Source organism: Solenopsis invicta, chromosome 10, assembly GCF_016802725.1.
Source record: "Solenopsis invicta isolate M01_SB chromosome 10, UNIL_Sinv_3.0, whole genome shotgun sequence".
Classification (NCBI taxonomy): domain Eukaryota; kingdom Metazoa; phylum Arthropoda; class Insecta; order Hymenoptera; family Formicidae; genus Solenopsis; species Solenopsis invicta.
In genome coordinates this window covers 4,017,145-4,037,068 of record NC_052673.1, presented here as the reverse complement: position 1 = coordinate 4,037,068, position 19,924 = coordinate 4,017,145, and the positions used below count along the sequence as shown (strand labels likewise).

The 19,924-nt window shown below is 36.2% G+C and overlaps 1 protein-coding gene across 15 annotated transcripts in view; it reads right to left on the bottom strand.

The window, feature by feature from the left end:
* The window catches only part of LOC105203569 (osmotic avoidance abnormal protein 3), a 185,795-nt gene that overhangs the window by 53,479 nt on the left and 112,392 nt on the right, over positions 1–19,924 (bottom strand). For all 15 annotated transcript variants that reach the window (XR_005575728.1, XR_005575727.1, XR_005575724.1 and 12 more), the window contains exon 6: positions 2,794–3,167. Coding sequence is in view for 4 of the 15 variants with exons in the window: in XM_039454465.1 (XP_039310399.1) it covers positions 2,794–3,167 (374 nt within the window). In the remaining 11 variants the exon portion in view is untranslated. The remainder of the gene's footprint in view (positions 1–2,793; positions 3,168–19,924) is intronic.

The following is a 19,924-nucleotide window of genomic DNA, read 5'->3' as shown; positions in this document are numbered from 1 at the left end:
TGCTCAGTTTTACTTGATCTATCAATCCACGAAACCACGGGCGGTAGTTATCTGACATCCTGTATACTCAGTAAACATTTTAACATGCAATGTATATATATTGCATATACTTCAGTGGATATTATATGCACATACAGTGATACACAAACGACGTACATTGGATATCGTAGGTATAGTCAAATGCAACGCGTTGTATGTACACTGTACATCCATGCAATATACGAGGTGTGTTCAAAAAGTATCGCGAATTTTGAATTTTCGCGGGTTACGTATATTCGAATTTCGATCTTTTTGTGGCGTTATGTTGGTACTCATGTCTCTCACTTATGCCGACAAGCTCGGCCATTTTGAATGTTCACTTAATTGTTGACAGCTGCTTTGCTTGCGCGTGTTTTGGATCGTCTTCGATTTTTACCTATTCAAAAAAATGGATCAAAGAACCTGTATCAAATTTTGTGTGAAAAACGAAATTAAGTGCGCGGATGCATTCCGAATGTTGACTGTGGCATACGGAGAAGCTACCTTGGACCGAAGCAACGTTTATCGGTAGTACAAAATGTTCTCAGAAGGCCGAGAAGATGTGAACGACGAAGAGCGTGCCGGACGCCCGAGCACTTCAACAACAGACGAAAAAATTAATGAAGTGGAGAAAATGGTATTGGCCAATCGTCGAATCACCGTTAGAGAAGTTGCTGAGGACCTAAACATATCGATTGGCTCGTGCCATTCGATTTTTATCAATGATTTGGGCATGAGACGGGTCGCCGCGAAATTCGTACCAAAATTGCTCAATTGCGACCAAAAACAGCATCGCATGAACATTGCTAATGAGATGTTGGACTCTGTCCGCGACGACCCAAATTTGCTCCAGAGGGTCATAACTGGTGACGAATCGTGGGTTTATGGTTATGACGTGGAAACCAAAGCTCAATCATCTCAATGGAAGCTGCCGCACGAATCAAGACCGAAAAAAGCGCGCCAAGTTCGGTCGAATGTGAAAGTTTTGCTGACAGTTTTCTTCGATTGCAGGGGCGTGGTGCATCATGAGTTCTTGCCACAGGGTAGAACGGTCAATAAGGAATATTACCTGCAAGTTATGCGCAATTTGCGCGAAGCAATCCGCCAGAAACGCCCGGATTTGTGGAAGAACAAAAATTGGCTTTTGCACCACGATAACGCCCCTGCTCACACATCGTTGCTTGTGCGCGACTTTTTGGCCAAAAACAACACACTAATGATGCCGCAGCCACCGTATTCCCCAGATCTGGCCCCCTGTGACTTTTTCTTGTTCCCTAAACTGAAGAGGCCCATGAAAGGACGACGTTACGCTACGCTTGACGAGATAAAGACGGCATCGAAGGAGGAGCTGAACAAGATAAAAAAAAATGATTTTTTGAAGTGCTTCGAAGATTGGAAAAACCGTTGGCACAAGTGTATAATATCTCATGGGGATTACTTTGAAGGGGACAAAATAGATATTCATGAATAAATAAATAATTTTTGAAAAAACACAAAATTCGCGATACTTTTTGAACACACCTCGTACATGTGTATATTTGTTAAATATTTCATGTATACACATTCTATGTATGTACATATTTATTGTAGGCTCATTCAACGCGTTTTAGCACCACAAACAAATTCGGCAAAAAATAGTGCCGTCTGCCCCGCGAACCGAGATATTATTGACTTGAAAAAATTGATACGTAGCACTCGTAAGAGTATAATATAATATTAAATCTAGTTAATGCAAAATATATTTTTTTAACTGCACGTATTTATTAGTAGGTTCATCCAACTCATTTTTCTACGAGACGAACAAATTCGGCAGAAAAAAAGTGTCGCTCTGCCCCGCGAACCGAGATGTTATTGTCGATTTAGGTTACAGGTTAGAAAACCTGACATATCGCGGCAATCATGGTCGCAGTCACGTGATGTATCACATGGTCGTATGAATGCGGGCTGATAGTGCAGTAGCGAGCGCCACTGTGTCAAAAACGTGTGCTCGAGAAAATTTGCTTGGCGATGATGACGACGTTTTTTACTTAAAATTTCCGAGATTTTGGACTTTGCGTCACGATATGTTCGCACGTAGGACACGAAGAGAAAAAATAAAAACACTTTTATTATACAATTTGTAGTCAAGCTATTGATTGAGACTACTCAAAACTTGATTGGTTCAGCCGTTACTGAGATCTGATAATCTCGTATGCTTGAAATTCGTTGACTCGGGTAGAAGAGGGTTGGTTCGCTTCGCTCGCACTATGGCGCGCGGCGCGATTACGCCTCTTGATTATGTAAAATATAAAAAATTGCACAGTGTTACTATTTTCTTTTCTTTTGTTTAACAGTGTCATAAAATAACCTACATTTTTATGCTTATATTTTAATGAGTGTAAAAACAATGTGAATTATCTACGTTATTGTTATTTTTGTCATTTATTGTCCTTTAAATATAATCATATTTTATATCTTTTTTATATATATTTTTTTTTTAACAAGCAATACTTATCCTAGTAAGAACTACTTTTCATTATAGTATATAATAAAAAAAGTTTTTAAAATGATTTTTTAAAGGAATGTGTTTTCTCCAAATAATTTTAATTCTGACTTATAATCTGTTTATTTTTTGTTCCTGAACTTTCTGAGATAGTGTTTACTTAAAGTAAAATAGGTGTACGTTTGAAAGTTAGCAAAACGAGAAGAGATGTTCCAGTGCAGTCTATTGCAAGAATAGAAAACAAACTTAATTACTCTTAAATAAACATTGAATATGATCTTAAATAAACAAACCTTAGTTGACCGTATACTTGGAAAACACTACCATTAGCATCATTGTCTCCCAATGCTCCTACAAGAGCTTCCAGTTTCCTCCTTCTCTTCTCTCTTCTTTTTTTCAATTCTGTATTACCAATTTCTTCTCCACCGATTGTCAGTTTTTCTAATCTTTTTAAAACATCTTGTAGAGCTGCATCTCGTTTTTTTCTTCTTTTCTCTATTCGTTCCTTATCCAACTCATTAATCTGATTTTCTTGATTAAGATTTTTATTAGTATTGTTCATCACATTTAATCCTGATTCGTAACGAAATTTTAGGGCTTCTAGCTCCTCTTTTAGTTTCTGAGCTGACAAATTTGAATTTTCGCATTCTTTCCTTAGCCTTTCCACCTTTAAGCATAATTTATATTTTCTTTATTATTATATTTTATAAATTATTCCATCTTTTTTACGTATCTCGAATACTAGTAAAAAATATCAAGTTTATTTTCAAATAGATTCTTAAGTGTACGTAAATCTTTTTTATAAAAAATAAAAGATTGTTTATAAGAAGTTCAAAACAAATATAAGTTAAATTGTAAACAGAGTATAGTGTAATAAGGAGAGTGATTTTGGGCTGTGCGCGTAATCAACCGTTATATAGAGCAAAATATCCACCCAGACAGATAAAAATTTTGTGCCAATCTTTATTTCAAAAAACCCTCACAATTTTGAGATATCGTAAGAAATGTGATTTTTTATTAATATTTTTTTTCCGCTAAATCTAAATTAACCTTTACAAAAAAATTCATGATTGTAAAGGTAACCATATACAGGGTGTTTCAGACCACCCGTACACCCCTTTTCTCTTCGCAGGATTAGGACCAAGCAAAAATATGTTCAGACGAAAGTTGTAGGGTTTCAAAAGATCTATTCAATGATCTTATCAGTTTGACCTTGGATGGCGTCGCCAAGGTCAGATCGAAATCACATTAAGTTTTTTAAATGAAACACCCTATTTTTGATTCCAGAATCTAATAGCTGGTGTCAAGACCTTTCCAAAACACTACAAGAAAGTTTATTTTCGTTGACTACTTTCCGAGTTGTGCGGCTTGAAAGTTACACTACCGCCAACACCATGTAAATAACAATATAAAATCACGCGTTACGCAGAAAGCCGTGCAGCCGACACAAAGAAAGTAAACACGCGAGCCGGGCCAACAAAAACAGATCATGAAAAATCGTGAAAGTTAGCTGTCGCGACCGTAGATAGTCACATACATATGTATTTCATAATATTATGTAATTACATTATTACTTTAACGGTAGCACACGAGCAATAACGAGCGCGGCTTTCTGCGTAACAATGTCTAACTCGTGATTTTATACATATTGTTATTTGCATAGAATGTAGTAGAGATGTATTCACCACAACGCTATTGTGACTCAACTCAACACGACTGACAATAACTCTCTCAAACTTGTCACCTACGTCTTCAATAACCGTCATATCAGTATCAATCGCGCAACAAAAATCCGACCCTCTTTATTAGTCTAGGTTTATTTAGCCATGTCCTATTCCAATGAAGAAGCATATGATATGCTGCTAATTTTAGGTGAGTGTCGAGGTACATTCATTGCAGCGGAAAGATTGTGGCGGGAACGTTATCCTGATCGGACTCCTCACTCGCGAAATGTTTTTTCACGTTTGGCTAAACGAATCAAAATTAAAGGTGTCGTTCAGCCTCAACATAACAAAGGTACACAAATTCGTCGTCCGATTATGGATGAAAGAACAGTGGAAATTCTTGCATCGACAGAATTGAACCCTTATGATTCTTTAAGACGACGAGAACAAGATTCTGGTGTTAGTAAAATCAGTGTTTGGCGCATTCTAAAAAATAACAAATTTCACCCTTACAGAATGTCTGTTCATCAAGCGTTGAATTATAACGATATTAGACAGAGACTTTTGCAACTTTATAAGACAGCAACCACTTGATTTCCACTTGAAAATTTTATTTTCTGACGGATGTACACTTAAAAGTGATGGATCTGTTAATACTTGGAACTCTCGTTATTGGGCACAAAATAATCCTCACTGGTTGAGAGAAGTAGATCATCAAACCATTTGGAAAGTCAATGTTTGGTGTGGAATTATTGGAAGTCAAATCATAGGTCCTGTTTTCTTTGACGAAAATCTAAACGGTGATAGATATTCCGCCTTGATAATGACAGATCTTCCTGTCTTACTAGAAAATATTCCTCTGCAATTGCGCCTGAACATGTGGTTCCAACAAGATGCATGTCCGTCTCATACATCGAGAGTTGCTCGTGCGGCATTAAATACTATGTTCCCCGACAAGTGGATAGGCAAATACGGTCCAATCAATTATCCACCCCGATCACCAGATCTCACCGTCCTTGATTATTATTTCTGGGGAAGGATAAAAAACGTGGTCTATCATGAACGTCCGACTACGAGGGATAATATGATTCGTAGAATAAGTGAAGCAATTCGATCCTTGCGTGCCGAGGAAATTCTTCGAGCAACCAATGATTTTCAAAATAGAGTTGATGCTTGCATCGCAGAGAATGGTGCTCACTTTGAACATTTAGTCGCTTAACAAAACATACACTCATTCATTCCCGAACGTGAGAGGCAAGGGGACTCATGTGAATCAAGCACCCCAAACGTGAGAGGCAAGGGGACTCACGTGAATCAAGCACCCCAAACGTGAGAGGCAAGGGGACTCACGTGAATCAAGCACCCCAAACGTGAGAGGCAAGGGGACTCACGTGAATCAAGCACCCCAATGGGATGAAATTCTCGTCACGTCCACGTCGTTCATTCTGGATAATGCTAAGCACGGGAAAATGCATACAGTCAATCTGGACATGATTGATCATCAAACATAATCAATCCAGTTAATAAACAAAAGCAGAGTACATAAAACTTTGACTCCCCTTTTCCTCCCCCATACACATACGCATGCACGTATGCACACACCCACACACAAGATTAAATCCGACTAAGTAACCACCACATGGTACATCTTGAGTAATGCTGATGCTGGCGGTAGTGTAACTTTCAAGCCGCACAACTCGGAAAGTAGTCAACGAAAATAAACATTCTTATAGTGTTTTGGAAAGGTCTTGACACCAGCTATTAGATTCTGGAATCAAAAATAGGGTGTTCCATTTAAAAAACTTAATGTGATTTCGATCTGACCTTGGCGACGCCATCCAAGGTCAAACTGATAAGATCATTGAATAGATCTTTTGAAACCCTACAACTTTCTTCTGAACATATTTTTGATTGGTCCTAATCCTGCGAAGAGAAAAGGGGTGTACGGGTGGTCTGAAACACCCTGTATATAAGCTTTTATTTTTTTCGATTTTGATAAAAAATCTGTTTTTAAAAAAATCTAGAATTTTTGGAATCCCAATTTTTTTGATCTACAAAATTAGGTTTTTTTAAAAAAATTTAGTAAATAAGTCATATGACATATATTCAACATTTTTTTCAGTTTTTTCAATTTGGTGAAATGTGTAAAAAAAATAAAACCGATTTTTTAAATTATTTTTTGGTTTTAAATGCAGTATTAAGTTGTTTTTAAATACAATTACCTCTGATTACACATCTGCAAACAGTAATATAACACTGCAACATGATAAAGTTTACGTAATTTATATTATGAGATGTTACGTCTGACGCCCAAAAATATCTTTATTTTTTCGCGCCATTCGTATACATGCGTCAATATAATTTTCAATACGGCTAATTAAAAAAAAAAGGGCGGGGGGGGGCAATTATAACAAAAAATTCAAAATATAAAAATAAATTCAATTCAGTTGGCATTTTCAAATCAGAATTTATTATAATTGTTTAAGAACCATATATTTAAATTTAAATGGTATTTAATTTTGCTTGCTTGGCTTACGACCGTGGCGCAATATCTTATGTATAAAAACCAAGGCTGTTCAATGTCCGCATTGTTGACAGACTAGTATGTCTTTTCGTTTTCCGACCGGCGAGCTGTCGCTCTGTTCTACTCGTCGATCCTCAGATTGCGAATAGCTTCCGAACCGAAAGCATCGTTCTGTGTACCAGACACTTGTTATTCGAAATCATTCGAATCGTATTGAGTGACTCTGTGCTTGTGGAAGTGAGATAGAATTACTTCACGACTCCGGTGAATCTATCCCAAACAACTTATATCTTGACGAGAGGTGCATTTCCGGAGAGAACAAAGAGCCAGAGTCGTCATTAACGCAAAGGACGCAGAATCGATCAAAACCAGACTGACGCGGCATAGGAACTCAGGCGCGTACGTCGTCAGAGCAGGTCCGCCTCTTATTCGAAAAATTCAATAAATTGTATTCGAGTCAAAGTCATTTATGACGTATCCATTCCTTGGTTACCAAATTTATATTTCAAGATCGAATTCACGACCGATCCAACCATTCACAAACAATAATTAAAACCAAAACAACTACGCGTAACCGTTTATTTTTTATAATACTCCTATATTTAAAAATATATTTAACTATATTTAAAAATATAAATAACAATAAAATAGTAAATTCAAGATCGCATGATGATTGTGTGTATTGGCTGCTATCGCGCCGTACACGTTAAATTGAGATCATATACTATGCAATAAAAATTATATTAAATTGACTATTATACGCGGAATTTAAGAAATTCGTCTCGCGGTACACGCACGCACTTTCCCCACACCTCGCGGCTCTCGCTGGCGTCACGCAACATTCGCGCGCGCCGATTCCTTATATATGTATTTCAAGCACAAAAAAAGATAACTTACATATAGTAGCAATAACAAATTTGTAAGTTTCAACTTGCAATCTTATAATGCGCGCACTCCGCTACTGCAACGTCCTCGCGAAACCAAAATAACGCCCTTAAAATTAAGAGCTTTAAAAATATCTAAACATTTGGAGCAAATAAAAATTACATTTATATAAAAGCAGTATTATTAGATATACAAAAAGTTCTGAGCTTTTTTTGTAAAATTCAATTTTTATTCAAAAATATACCAAAAAATTTTAATCAGCGAAATATTCCCTGTTTTTATCAATGACCTTTTGCCATTTTTCGGGTAGATTGCGAATTCCTTGACGATAGAAGTTCACCGGTTTTGAAGCAATAAAGTCATCAATGCATTTTCGTATCTCTTTAATTTCTACAAAATGTGTATCAGCCAAGTAATGCTGCAGCGACCGGAATAAGTGGTAATTGGAAGGCGCCATGTCTGGGCTATACGTCGCGTGCGGGAGAAGTTTCCAGCATATCGCAAAAATGTAGTCCTGAGTCGCTTTTGCAACATATGGTTGGACATTGTCATGAAGCAGAATCACTTTACGAATTCCTTGGCTAGCAAACGACCTTTTTTTTTTTAATTCATCGTTCAAATTGGTTAATTGTTGTTGGTAGCGGTCTGCCATGATTGTTTCATCCAATTGTAACAATTCGTAATACGGCACACCTTTCCAATCCCACCAGATATAGAGCAAATCTTCTTGGCGTGAATATTGGACTTTGGCGTCGATGTCAAAAGTTGACTAGGGTCAACCCATAATTTTCTACGTTTAAGCTTATTATAAAGAATCCACTTTTCATTGCCTGTAATAATTTTGTGCGGAAAATCTTTTTTCTGGAACTTTGAAAGCAAAGTGAGTGCAGTGTCACGCCGTCGATTTTTGTTGTCTTTGGATAATTTATGCGGAACCCATCTGCCTTCCTTCTGAATTTTTCCCATTGCATGTAAACATACGGAAATGGCTTGCTGCGTAACACCAAGCTGTTCTCAAGCTTCTTTTCAGTTTGCGTAGAGTTTATATCCAGCAATGCTTGCAATTCGGCCGTTTCAATTTTTTGATGGTGTCCAGCACGCGGTTTATTTTCAAGACTGAAATTCCTTTGACGAAATTTTTGATACTATCTTTTACACGTAGCATGGCCTACAGCATCATCTCTATATGCAGCACAAATCCTTTCAGTTGCTTCAGCAGCATTTTTCTTTAGATAAAACGCAAAGTAGATAGAAAATTGAATATGCTCTTTTGTTATTGCCATCGTACACAATACTAATTTTTAAGGTTATGCGCATTAAACGGCAAACTTTATAGCATTTGAGAATACCAAATGTTAACGCTTTAAAACCGCAAAAGGGCGGGAAGATAAATAAAATTTAAATAGTAGTTAGATAGGTTGTACAAAATCTAAAGCTCAGAACTTTTTTGTACACTTAATAAAACTTTAGCTTTTTGATGATGTAACGATTCTACATGCAAAATACTATAGTGCCGCATACATAAAATAAAAAACTCTTAAAAATTGTAATTTATATTAAAGTTCAAAGTATTAGAAATGAATTCTAGAATTGTACGCGTCGCCCCGCGTCTCGCGATCCCCGCGAGCGCCTAGAAGTTTCCACAAGCGAGAACTAAGGCGCGAGCCGCGCGGTCGTGAAGAGATGTGATAGGGCTTACCCCATTATAAAAAACTGACAGAAATCGGGAAATCCCTCCTGCAGTACACCTCATTTATTAGAGTCCCTAGAAGTAGAGAGTCTGGACATCTCGGGGTTCCACGTGATTGGATGAACGTGATTGTGCACCTAGAATGGCAGCACCAATACGGATCTCTGTTTAATCCTCTTTAGCCAATGCAATAACAGCATACAACACGTTCAAGTGCACACAATGATAAACATACACACACATGAAACTCACGTACATACACTGACATATTCATCACCGACATTTTAGGGGCAGATGTCCAGACTCTCTACTTCTAGGGACTTTATCATTTATAAGCAGTCGGTATAAATAGGAGCGAATCAGGAGCTCTAGTAGTCAGATCGAGTTGATGATCGGTAAAGCGCGAACCTAGAGCGACTTCCAAAGATCATTTGTTGGATCACGGGCGGGTTACTTATTTTTAAATTATGGTGCTTTGGCGAGACCAAATCATTTCCAAGAAATTATTTTTTTCTTTAAATATTTATATTTCAATGAATTTATTTTTCTGAAATTAGTTTCTCTAAAATTTAATATTATCTAAATTTATTTTTCTGAAATCTTATTCTCTCCAGATTTATTCTTCCGAAACAATTTATTTTCTAAAAATCCTACACAAAATAAAAAAACCTCTCTACTTTCTCTCTCCACTTAAAAATAAAATCAAGACAAGCGCTTCCTAACCATCATTAGGATAGCAAAATCTTGATCATCTTCCTGTCTAAACCATTCACATATTCAAAAATCAGGACAAGCGCTTTTTAGTCGCTAGGATAGCGAAATCCTGACCACTCTTCTTCCAACGTTAAAAATTTAAATTACTAAAATTTTATAACTCATTAATGAAATTAAATACAAGTGGTCTCGGAGAAGATCCATAAAACACTCACTCAGAATCTTAAAATCAAATTAATACTTCAGTCTAAATTCATTAACCATTTTGACCCGTCCACTGCGTTTCCCCATCTCCACCATGAAAATATTTGACACCGACCATAGACGCAAAAATATTCTCGCCAACTCGACGTTTAAAGCGGGCTCCGTTGCCCGGAAAAAGAAGGCGAGCAAACTCTCTGGACATTTTTGTTTCTCCGTGGATGCCGACGCGGTCCACTCTCATGTACATATGTGCAAAGAAGCCTCTGTCGAAACACACACTCTTTCATTACACACAATCACCGCAACGCCCTCATTTCCTCACCTAACTAGGGAAATCCCTCTCTTTCAAAAATTATATTTTCTCACTTCCTGAAACTTATTCAATACATTATCCTGATAAAAGTCTTGTTAATTAAATGAAGATAACTCTTATTTCAAGTAACAACTGGTGACAGCGGCCAAAAAAAACCCGAGAACCAATTACGCCGCTGGTTTCTAAACCAGGCAGACGTAACAAAGATTTCAATTTTTTTCAGTTAGTAAAAATAATTTAACTGATTTTAGCATTTCTTTGATTTTCTTCAAATATATATCAATTTTTAACTTTATTAAGCACATAACACAAGTGATAAATTTATCATATGCTAACATAACAGCAAGAGAGTTAAGATTTTTAATCTACAAAGTTGTTTAACCTTCGTAGATGAAAAACTTTGAATTTGTTTCATATTGATAAGTTTCTTTCAATTTACTTCTTAAAAGTATACTTATGCAAATAAAGAAATAAAAGCAAAAATCCATGGCACATAGCGTGCTTAACAGAGAATGATAGTTAGCTTCCTAAGCAGTCATATCCGTATACGGATGTTTGCTTTCTTCTCTATTCTCGCGCGTTCTTCTTTCGCTCCTTTCGCTCCGTTTAATGGCGAACTTTTCTTTTAAAGATTACTCCGACTGGATTTGTAGTTAAAATCAAGAAGACAACGCAGTAATTCGATTCAGGTGGATACGTATTTGAATCGTTTATTGAGTCTCACAATTTGACTGGCGGAATGTATAGATTTATGTTTACGTTATGAGCTCTCAAAGGTCTCTGTCAGTTCTTCGCACGAGCCTCTGTGTCAAACCTAAATTGCCAAAAATAACGATAGATACTGACACACGATATCAGCATCTGATATCGATTTATTTCCTATCAACCCGTTATTACATTTCGCGAACATAATGTATTTATTTAATTGTTATTATGTAAATAGAAATGTGTCATTCCTCATCACTGTCGTTGTTCATCATAGGATTAACTTGTTCAACATTGAAAAGTTTAATGCTTCCGAGCGCGCTAAATTTCAAGTAGCAATTGCAATTCTATGTCGACTTAATTTCTATCTCTCTCACCAATAAATATTTCTACAGCCACTCTAACAAATATGTGAACTAGATTGAAACAAAAATTCTGCATTAACAATATACAATTTAACTATAATAGTATAGTGTATTTGGTGTAACATTTACTCTTGGAATTTGTTCATAATCTTAAGCTTACTACTTTTAATTTGTATTTAGTTTCAAATGAGATTTATTTATTTTTAGTATTTTTCACACATTTATTAAATAAAAAAAATTAATTTTTTTGACTGAAAAACATTGAAATCTCATACCTAGTTTAAATTACGTGAACTCTATAATATTATAGTTTTATATAACTATTTGCAGATGTGTGATAAGAGGTAATAAAATTTAAAAACAACTTACTATACAGGTCAACTGAATGCACTTAAAACCGGAAAAATATTTTTAAAAATTGGTTTTTATTTTTTTTACGTTCCACCAAATTAAGAAATATAAAAAGAAAATCGAATATAATATGTCATGTGACTTATCTACAAATTTTTTAAAAAGGGCTAATTTGTAGATCAAAAGAAAATGGGATTTCAAAAATTCTAGATTTTTTTTTAAAACAGAATTTGTAATAAAAAACGACAAAAAAATTAGAATTTATCTATATGGGATACCCTTTATAATCATAAATATTTTTGTATTATAAATGTTAATTTAGATTTAACGGTGAAAAAAAAATGAAAAATCACAATTCTTGCGATATCTTAAAATTATGAGGTCTTGAAATAAAACTAGTTACAAAATTTTCTTTTATCTGGATGGATATTTTGCCTTATATAACGATTGATTACGCGCGAGGCCCAAAATTACTCTCCTTATTACACTATACTTTTTATAATTGAGACTTACTAAAATTATATAATAAATTTTATAATTGAGACTTAATAAAATTATATAAACAATGTATAATTAGTAATAATAATTACACAGTACACAAATAAATAATCCATATTTTTTAAATAAATTTAAGTTATATTTTAAAAGAAAATTGTACACATTTTTTTATCTAATTATTTGCCGTTGCTTTTTATGTAACGACCTTGTTTGGCAAACCGTTCTCCCGGGTTTTTTAATTGACCGGCCGGTCAATCAAAACGCTCCGATTGGCTGACAAAGTCAAACTCCCCACCCCAACCCCCATCGGGTGCAACGGGGATATATAAGGATCACCACAACCGAAGGGAGCTCAATATCGGAGCTCTCAGCCCTGATGATGCAAGCTGCAATGTTTGCGAAACGTGGGCAAAGTGCCCAACACGCACGTGGCATCCATTCGGAAACCCTCTCGGTTAACAATAGCAATGGCCACGAAAGCCTCAAGACTGGAATATATATATATATATATATATACGAGGTGTGTTCAAAAAGTATCGCGAATTTTGAATTTTCGCGGGTTACGTATATTCGAATTTCGATCTTTTTGTGGCGTTATGTTGGTACTCATGTCTCTCACTTATGCCGACAAGCTCGGCCATTTTGAATGTTCACTTAATTGTTGACAGCTGCTTTGCTTGCACGTGTTTTGGATCGTCTTCGATTTTTACCTATTCAAAAAAATGGATCAAAGAACCTGTATCAAATTTTGTGTGAAAAACGAAATTAAGTGCGCGGATGCATTCCGAATATTGACTGTGGCATACGGAGAAGCTACCTTGGACCGAAGCAACGTTTATCGGTGGTACAAAATGTTCTCAGTAGGCCGAGAAGATGTGAACGACGAAGAGCGTGCCGGACGCCCGAGCACTTCAACAACAGACGAAAAAATTAATGAAGTGGAGAAAATGGTATTGGCCAATCGTCGAATCACCGTTAGAGAAGTTGCTGAGGACCTAAACATATCGATTGGCTCGTGCCATTCGATTTTTATCAATGATTTGGGCATGAGACGGGTCGCCGCGAAATTCGTACCAAAATTGCTCAATTGCGACCAAAAACAGCATCGCATGAACATTGCTAATGAGATGTTGGACTCTGTCCGCGACGACCCAAATTTGCTCCAGAGGGTCATAACTGGTGACGAATCGTGGGTTTATGGTTATGACGTGGAAACCAAAGCTCAATCATCTTAATGGAAGCTGCCGCACGAACCAAGACCGAAAAAAGCGCGCCAAGTTCGGTCGAATGTGAAAGTTTTGCTGACAGTTTTCTTCGATTGCAGGGGCGTGGTGCATCATGAGTTCTTGCCACAGGGTAGAACGGTCAATAAGGAATATTACCTGCAAGTTATGCGCAATTTGCGCGAAGCAATCCGCCAGAAACGCCCGGATTTGTGGAAGAACAAAAATTGGCTTTTGCACCACGATAACGCCCCTGCTCACACATCGTTGCTTGTGCGCGACTTTTTGGCCAAAAACAACACACTAATGATGCCGCAGCCACCGTATTCCCCAGATCTGGCCCCCTGTGACTTTTTCTTGTTCCCTAAACTGAAGAGAATGAAAACGTCGCCCATGAAAGGACGACGTTACGCTACGCTTGACGAGATAAAGACGGCATCGAAGGAGGAGCTGAACAAGATAAAAAAAATGATTTTTTGAAGTGCTTCGAAGATTGGAAAAACCGTTGGCACAAGTGTATAATATCTCATGGGGATTACTTTGAAGGGGACAAAATAGATATTCATGAATAAATAAATAATTTTTGAAAAAAACATAAAATTCGCGATACTTTTTGAACACACCTCGTATATATATGGGGCATTCCCCGTCAAAAAGGCCACCCCTGCTGCCCATTCCAATTTTTGAGATAAAATGTTCGCAAAGGGCTTAAAATTTTCGTTGAAATGTCTATTTTTCGATGCCGTTTGGCCTTTTGGAAAATTCAAAATGGCGGACCTAATATCACGGCTAGAATGAAAAAAGCCTTTGAAAAAATACATAATAACGTGAATAAATGTGCAAGATATGACGTAGCAGAGGTCTAATCCATATGTGTAAGTGTGTGAGTGTGTGTGAGTGTGTGTGTGTGGGGGGGAGGTGGGGGGAGGGCGGATACGCGTGCGTGTATAAATGAATCACGTAAAAATCCTTGCTCAACATGGTCTGGCTATCAAGACATTTGCATACAAAATTTCGAATCATTTCATTATCCTTGTCCTGAAAAAGTACGTCACAAAAAACCTACGGTACAGAAAATATTGTTCTTTAAAAAACATTTTCTCCACAGAATAATAGTAAGATTACTTAAAATTACTTTGAAACTTATACTATACTTATATTCCTCTTTTTGAGATAGTTGATCTATATTAGTCACTTTAACTTTTATGTTTGAAATGCTTGATTTACGCGAATCCCTTAGCCTCTCACATTCGGGATGCTTGATTTACGTGAGTCCCCTTGCCTCTCACATTCGGAGTGCTTGATTTACGTGAGTCCCCTTGCCTCTCACATTCGGGGTGCTTGATTTACGTGAGTCCCCTTGCCTCTCACATTCGAGGTGCTTGATTTACCTGAGTCCCCTTGCCTCTCACATTTGGGGTGCTTGATTTACGTGAGTTCCCTTGCCTCTCACGTGTGTACGTGTGTGCGTGTATGTGTGTCTGTATATGTAGGTGTTTCATGAAATATTTTTTTATTTTTATCCTATATTTCTTACTTTTGTTCTCATAACTGCCATAGTATTCCATTTGTATCATTGGAATACCTTTTGATTAGTACTTTATTATCGTCCACAACTATAAACCCATGATTTTTAAGAATTTGCGGTACAGGCGGTGCAGTTTCAAATCTCTTCTTAAGTTTTCTTTTTACCTTCTCATGGTCAGTTTTTTTTAAATAAAAAATCTTTATGTTCTTGAAATGTTTTTTAGCGCAATTAAAAAGAACTTGAGATGTTAGTATTGCATCCTGTGGTTTAGCAACAAGACTTGCTTTATATGCCTCTCTTTTGAAAGTAGCACCAATGCCATCATAAGCACTTTTACCGTGAGCAGTCGCACTGTAATGCCATTCTGCTTGAATATTGAAATCATGTTTATGATGCACTAAGTTAGCAATCTGAAATTTATTTTTAAAATGCTGTTTCGCCCCATCCGTCATGTATAATAGTCTTTTAAGATTTTTGATATTTTTTAAAATCTCTGGAATTAATAATGTTTGTACAGTGTAAACGGCAGCGGTATCGTGTTTCAAACTCTCTAATAAAAATACATTACTCTTGTGCTTCAATTCAGAATTTTCTTTATAATAGTAAATAACAGGAAACACAGTACACTGATCATTGTTGAAGTGAAATGCTTGTGAGGCATTTTGACAAATATATGAATAGTTTTCAGAAAAATCAAACATGACAATTACTTCATCTTCACAAAGATTCTCTTTTTTTTCTGAAATGAAAAGCATTTGTTGTTTGGCGATAAATGAATGAGATTTCAGAATTGTTGCTCACATTGTAATTTGTTGCATAACTCGTTTATGAACTCATCAACTTTTAACTGCTGCGTTAATAGAGTTGATCGATCAGTTCCGGTCCATAAAGAACATTGAACATGGGAAATGCATGAATCGTCCAATAGTTTAAAAAGCTTTGTAGAAAGCTCGGTAGTACCTGGGCATTGATCACATTTATCAAGATAGCAATCAGGATTCGATTCCTTACATATAATTTCATTCAAACAATCTTTATAATTGGAAAGTGGCTTGTCTATATTTTCTGTTAGTTTCCGTACATCAATTGCATCAATCATTAACTTGACATTTTCATGGATTGTGCAAACACAAACGGAATGTGTTCCAGAAGCCCCAGGGAGTATGCAATTTCTAGGTCTAAGTTTAGCAAATGTACTAAAGCTAACATCATATTTTGGGTTGGATTTTTTAAATAAGGCATGCAGTTCTTTTAAATTTAATAGTAAAAAACGTTTTTGCACTATTATCCGTTTATTATTATTTATTAAGGAAATGGCATTCTTCATTCCAGGCATTATCCTGCTGTTTATATCACTATTATAAAACTCAACTACTTTTTCAACGGTAGTTTGCGGTAAAACTTTCCCAACTCTTTTAGTAGTATCAGCTAATACGCCATGGTTGAATTTCAATTCCTTAGATTTTTTTGTTAAATATCGTGATGCACCAAATTTTTTTACTATTTTTCTCACACTCCAAGCTATACGACGGAGCTATAGTGAGAATTCGCACCCTTAAAGGATCATTGTGTTTCAAGGTGGAAAATTTTTGTTTAAGACCATCAAGCATTTCTTCCAGTTCAATTTCTCTAGGTGATCGAATGTTATCTTCATTATAAGAAATCTCTGAGTTATCAATATCCATTGTTAATGAGCTTCCATCACATTCCATATTTGTGACACAATCATTAGATTCATCTAAAGACATATCAACATATTCAGTCCTACTTTTTTTCCTACATGCACAACAAATTTTAGAATTAGTCGGTATCTCAGGAAATTTGTCCCGAATGAATTTTGGTATCACTCGTAAATCTTTTCCACAATGTCCTTTTTCAAGTTTCTTGAATCTATTCGTACATCTATCTGTACGAGATTTAGCCGACATTTTTTATTTTGGATGTGGTACAGGTAAGAGATAATTGGAATAATTGTAGAAAAAGTAAAAGTCGATAAAGAAGAGACAAAAACGTGAGTTGAATATTCTATTTAACATAAAAAAACTTATTGATTGACTGAATTGCAAACTATAATTAATTAACTCGATAAATTCTGTGACTAATAAATATATTGTGATGAGGTTCTCTAATCCAAAACAAGACGAGAAAATTTGAAAAATGAAAAAATATTGCTGTGTCTTTTATTCCATATGTGTAGTTTTTTATGTACGAGATATAAGCACTGCCACATCCATCTAGCGGCGATACCGCGTACTACTCGCAGGTGTACGACTTTAAAGATAGATCTTTTGGGTTCATGCAGTGAATATGTCGTCAATATATTCGATTGACTTGTTCGCTATCGACTGTCAATCTTATGTATTTTGATCAACAGATGCTGCTGCATTTTTACGTAATGTTTGCTAACACTATTTGCAATAAAAAAACTGCTTGGCGTTTGTTAACAGTCTGTCATCAATATGTTCGACATTTGCTTACTGTTAACCACTTTGTCATATATTTTACCAAGATTATTGCATATTAACAAAAGTGTGCTACCATAATTGACTATAACAAAGTATGTTTTCTGTTTGCGGTTTTTCTACTAACTAATCTGTTGCCAACATTTGCAATTGTAAAAAATGTTATGAGGGATAATATAAGTTTCAAAGTAATTTTAAGTAATCTTACTATTATTCTGTGGAGAAAATGTTTTTTAAAGAACAATATTTTCTGTACCGTAGGTTTTTTGTGACGTACTTTTTCAGGACAAGGATAATGAAATGATTCGAAATTTTGTATGCAAATGTCTTGATAGCCAGACAATGTTGAGCAAGGATTTTTATGTGATTCATTTATACACGCACGCGTATGAGCGCGCGTATCCCCCCTCCTCCCACCTCCCTCCCACACACACACTCACATACTTACACATACGGATTAGACCTCTGCTACGTCATATCTTGCACATTTATTCACGTTATTATGTATTTTTTCAAAGGCTTTTTTCATTCTAGCCGTGATATTAGGTCCGCCATTTTGAATTTTCCAAAAGGCCAAACGGCATCGAAAAATAGACATTTCAAAGAAAATTTTAAGCCCTTTTCGAACATTTTATCTCAAAAATTGAAATGGGCAGCAGGGGTGGCCCTTTTGACGGAGAATGCCCCATATATATATAATATATATATATATATATATATATATATATATATATATATATATATATATATATAGTGTGTGTGTGTGTGTGTGTGTGCGCGCGCGCGCGCGCGTGTGTGCGTGTGTGCGTGTGCGTGCGTGTGCGCGCGCGTGTGTGTATAAAAGTGAGAAACGTATATATAGTAACACGTCACGCGCGTCGCAATTCGAGTCCGCGACACGAATGAAAATCTGAAATTGTTTTGTTAAGCTGTGTTGCCGACCTGTCCTGTAATGAGAGAAAGCGAAAACGCTTGAGACAGAAGAGGATAGGTCGAGAAAGAGACAAACCGCTTGAAAAAAAAGGAATAAGAAGAGCTCCCCACGCATCTTTCTCACTTGACGCTGGGTCGAGAGAGAAAGCATGACACGACGTGGTTTTACGGAGCGCCGTTCTCACTTTGTTTTTCCTTCACGTCTCCATCGTGACGCGTTGTCATCTGCATTCATCGTTGCCGCGCAATAGGTTCAGTATAGTGAAGTCGTTACATTGTCGGTAAAGTGAAATTATAGTGTGTGTCCTAATGAAAAAACATTTGTTCCACTTGGAACATGTGTTGTCAATCTAACGTGTCCAAAAAAAAGTTAGAGGTTAGAATGCAGAGCCTGTGGTGTAGGATACCTACTACAGCGGTAAATCATACTTTTACTCATTATAATCACATTTTTCATTATTGTCAGAGGCGTTTTGTGGGCGGGCTTGTTATAACAAAATGTCACAGCTGTAAATCGCGATAGTTATAACCAAATGTCAGAAGCATTTATCGTGGGATAACTTTGTAAATAATTTGCCAGGGGCATTTATCTGAACTGGCTGTTTTTATTATATTGTCAAAGACGTTTATCGTGAACTAATAAACGTCTGACTTATTACACATTTTTAATTATTGCCAAAGGCGTTTTGTGGTCTTGTTATAACAAAATCCCCAAAACTCCAAGCTGTAAATCTTGCTTTGGCTACTTATAACAAAATGTCGATGGCGTTTGAACTAACTAATTATGACAAATGCTACAGACGTTGATCATATAATTTTTATAAAACGCTGTACTTCATTGTACTTTTTCTCTTTTTTTTTGTTATATGTAACAAAAAGAAATAGAGTATTTGTCTAACACAGCTCATGTGAAAATAGAAGAGAAATAACGCTTATATGATAAATGTCGATAAAATATTATTGACATATATCGTTCCGCAGATGTCCACAGAAATCCGCAGAGAGCCTCAGCGGCCGCGTCGAAATTCGGCCGTATAGCATTACCGACCCGAATTGAGTTTGTCGTTCACTAGCATCCCCTTAAACGAACTTCTGGCGCGTTTAAAATGTGCACCCCGTACCCCCCTTTAAAGCCCGACAGCTATCCCGGCTGATGGACGTTGGAAACAATGCATTTTTGGGGTGCATTGTTAAATCGCTTAAAAAAATTGGATTATTTATTTGTGTAAATGTTACGTTAGTAGGCCTACAACATGCAAATTGGTAATGCAAGAATATAGTTCCGTAAAAGAAGTAAAGTTGGTACCAAAAGAGTGCCGGTTTTTGTTTTTGGTAACATCTGATTAAGGAAGAAAGAAAAAAGCA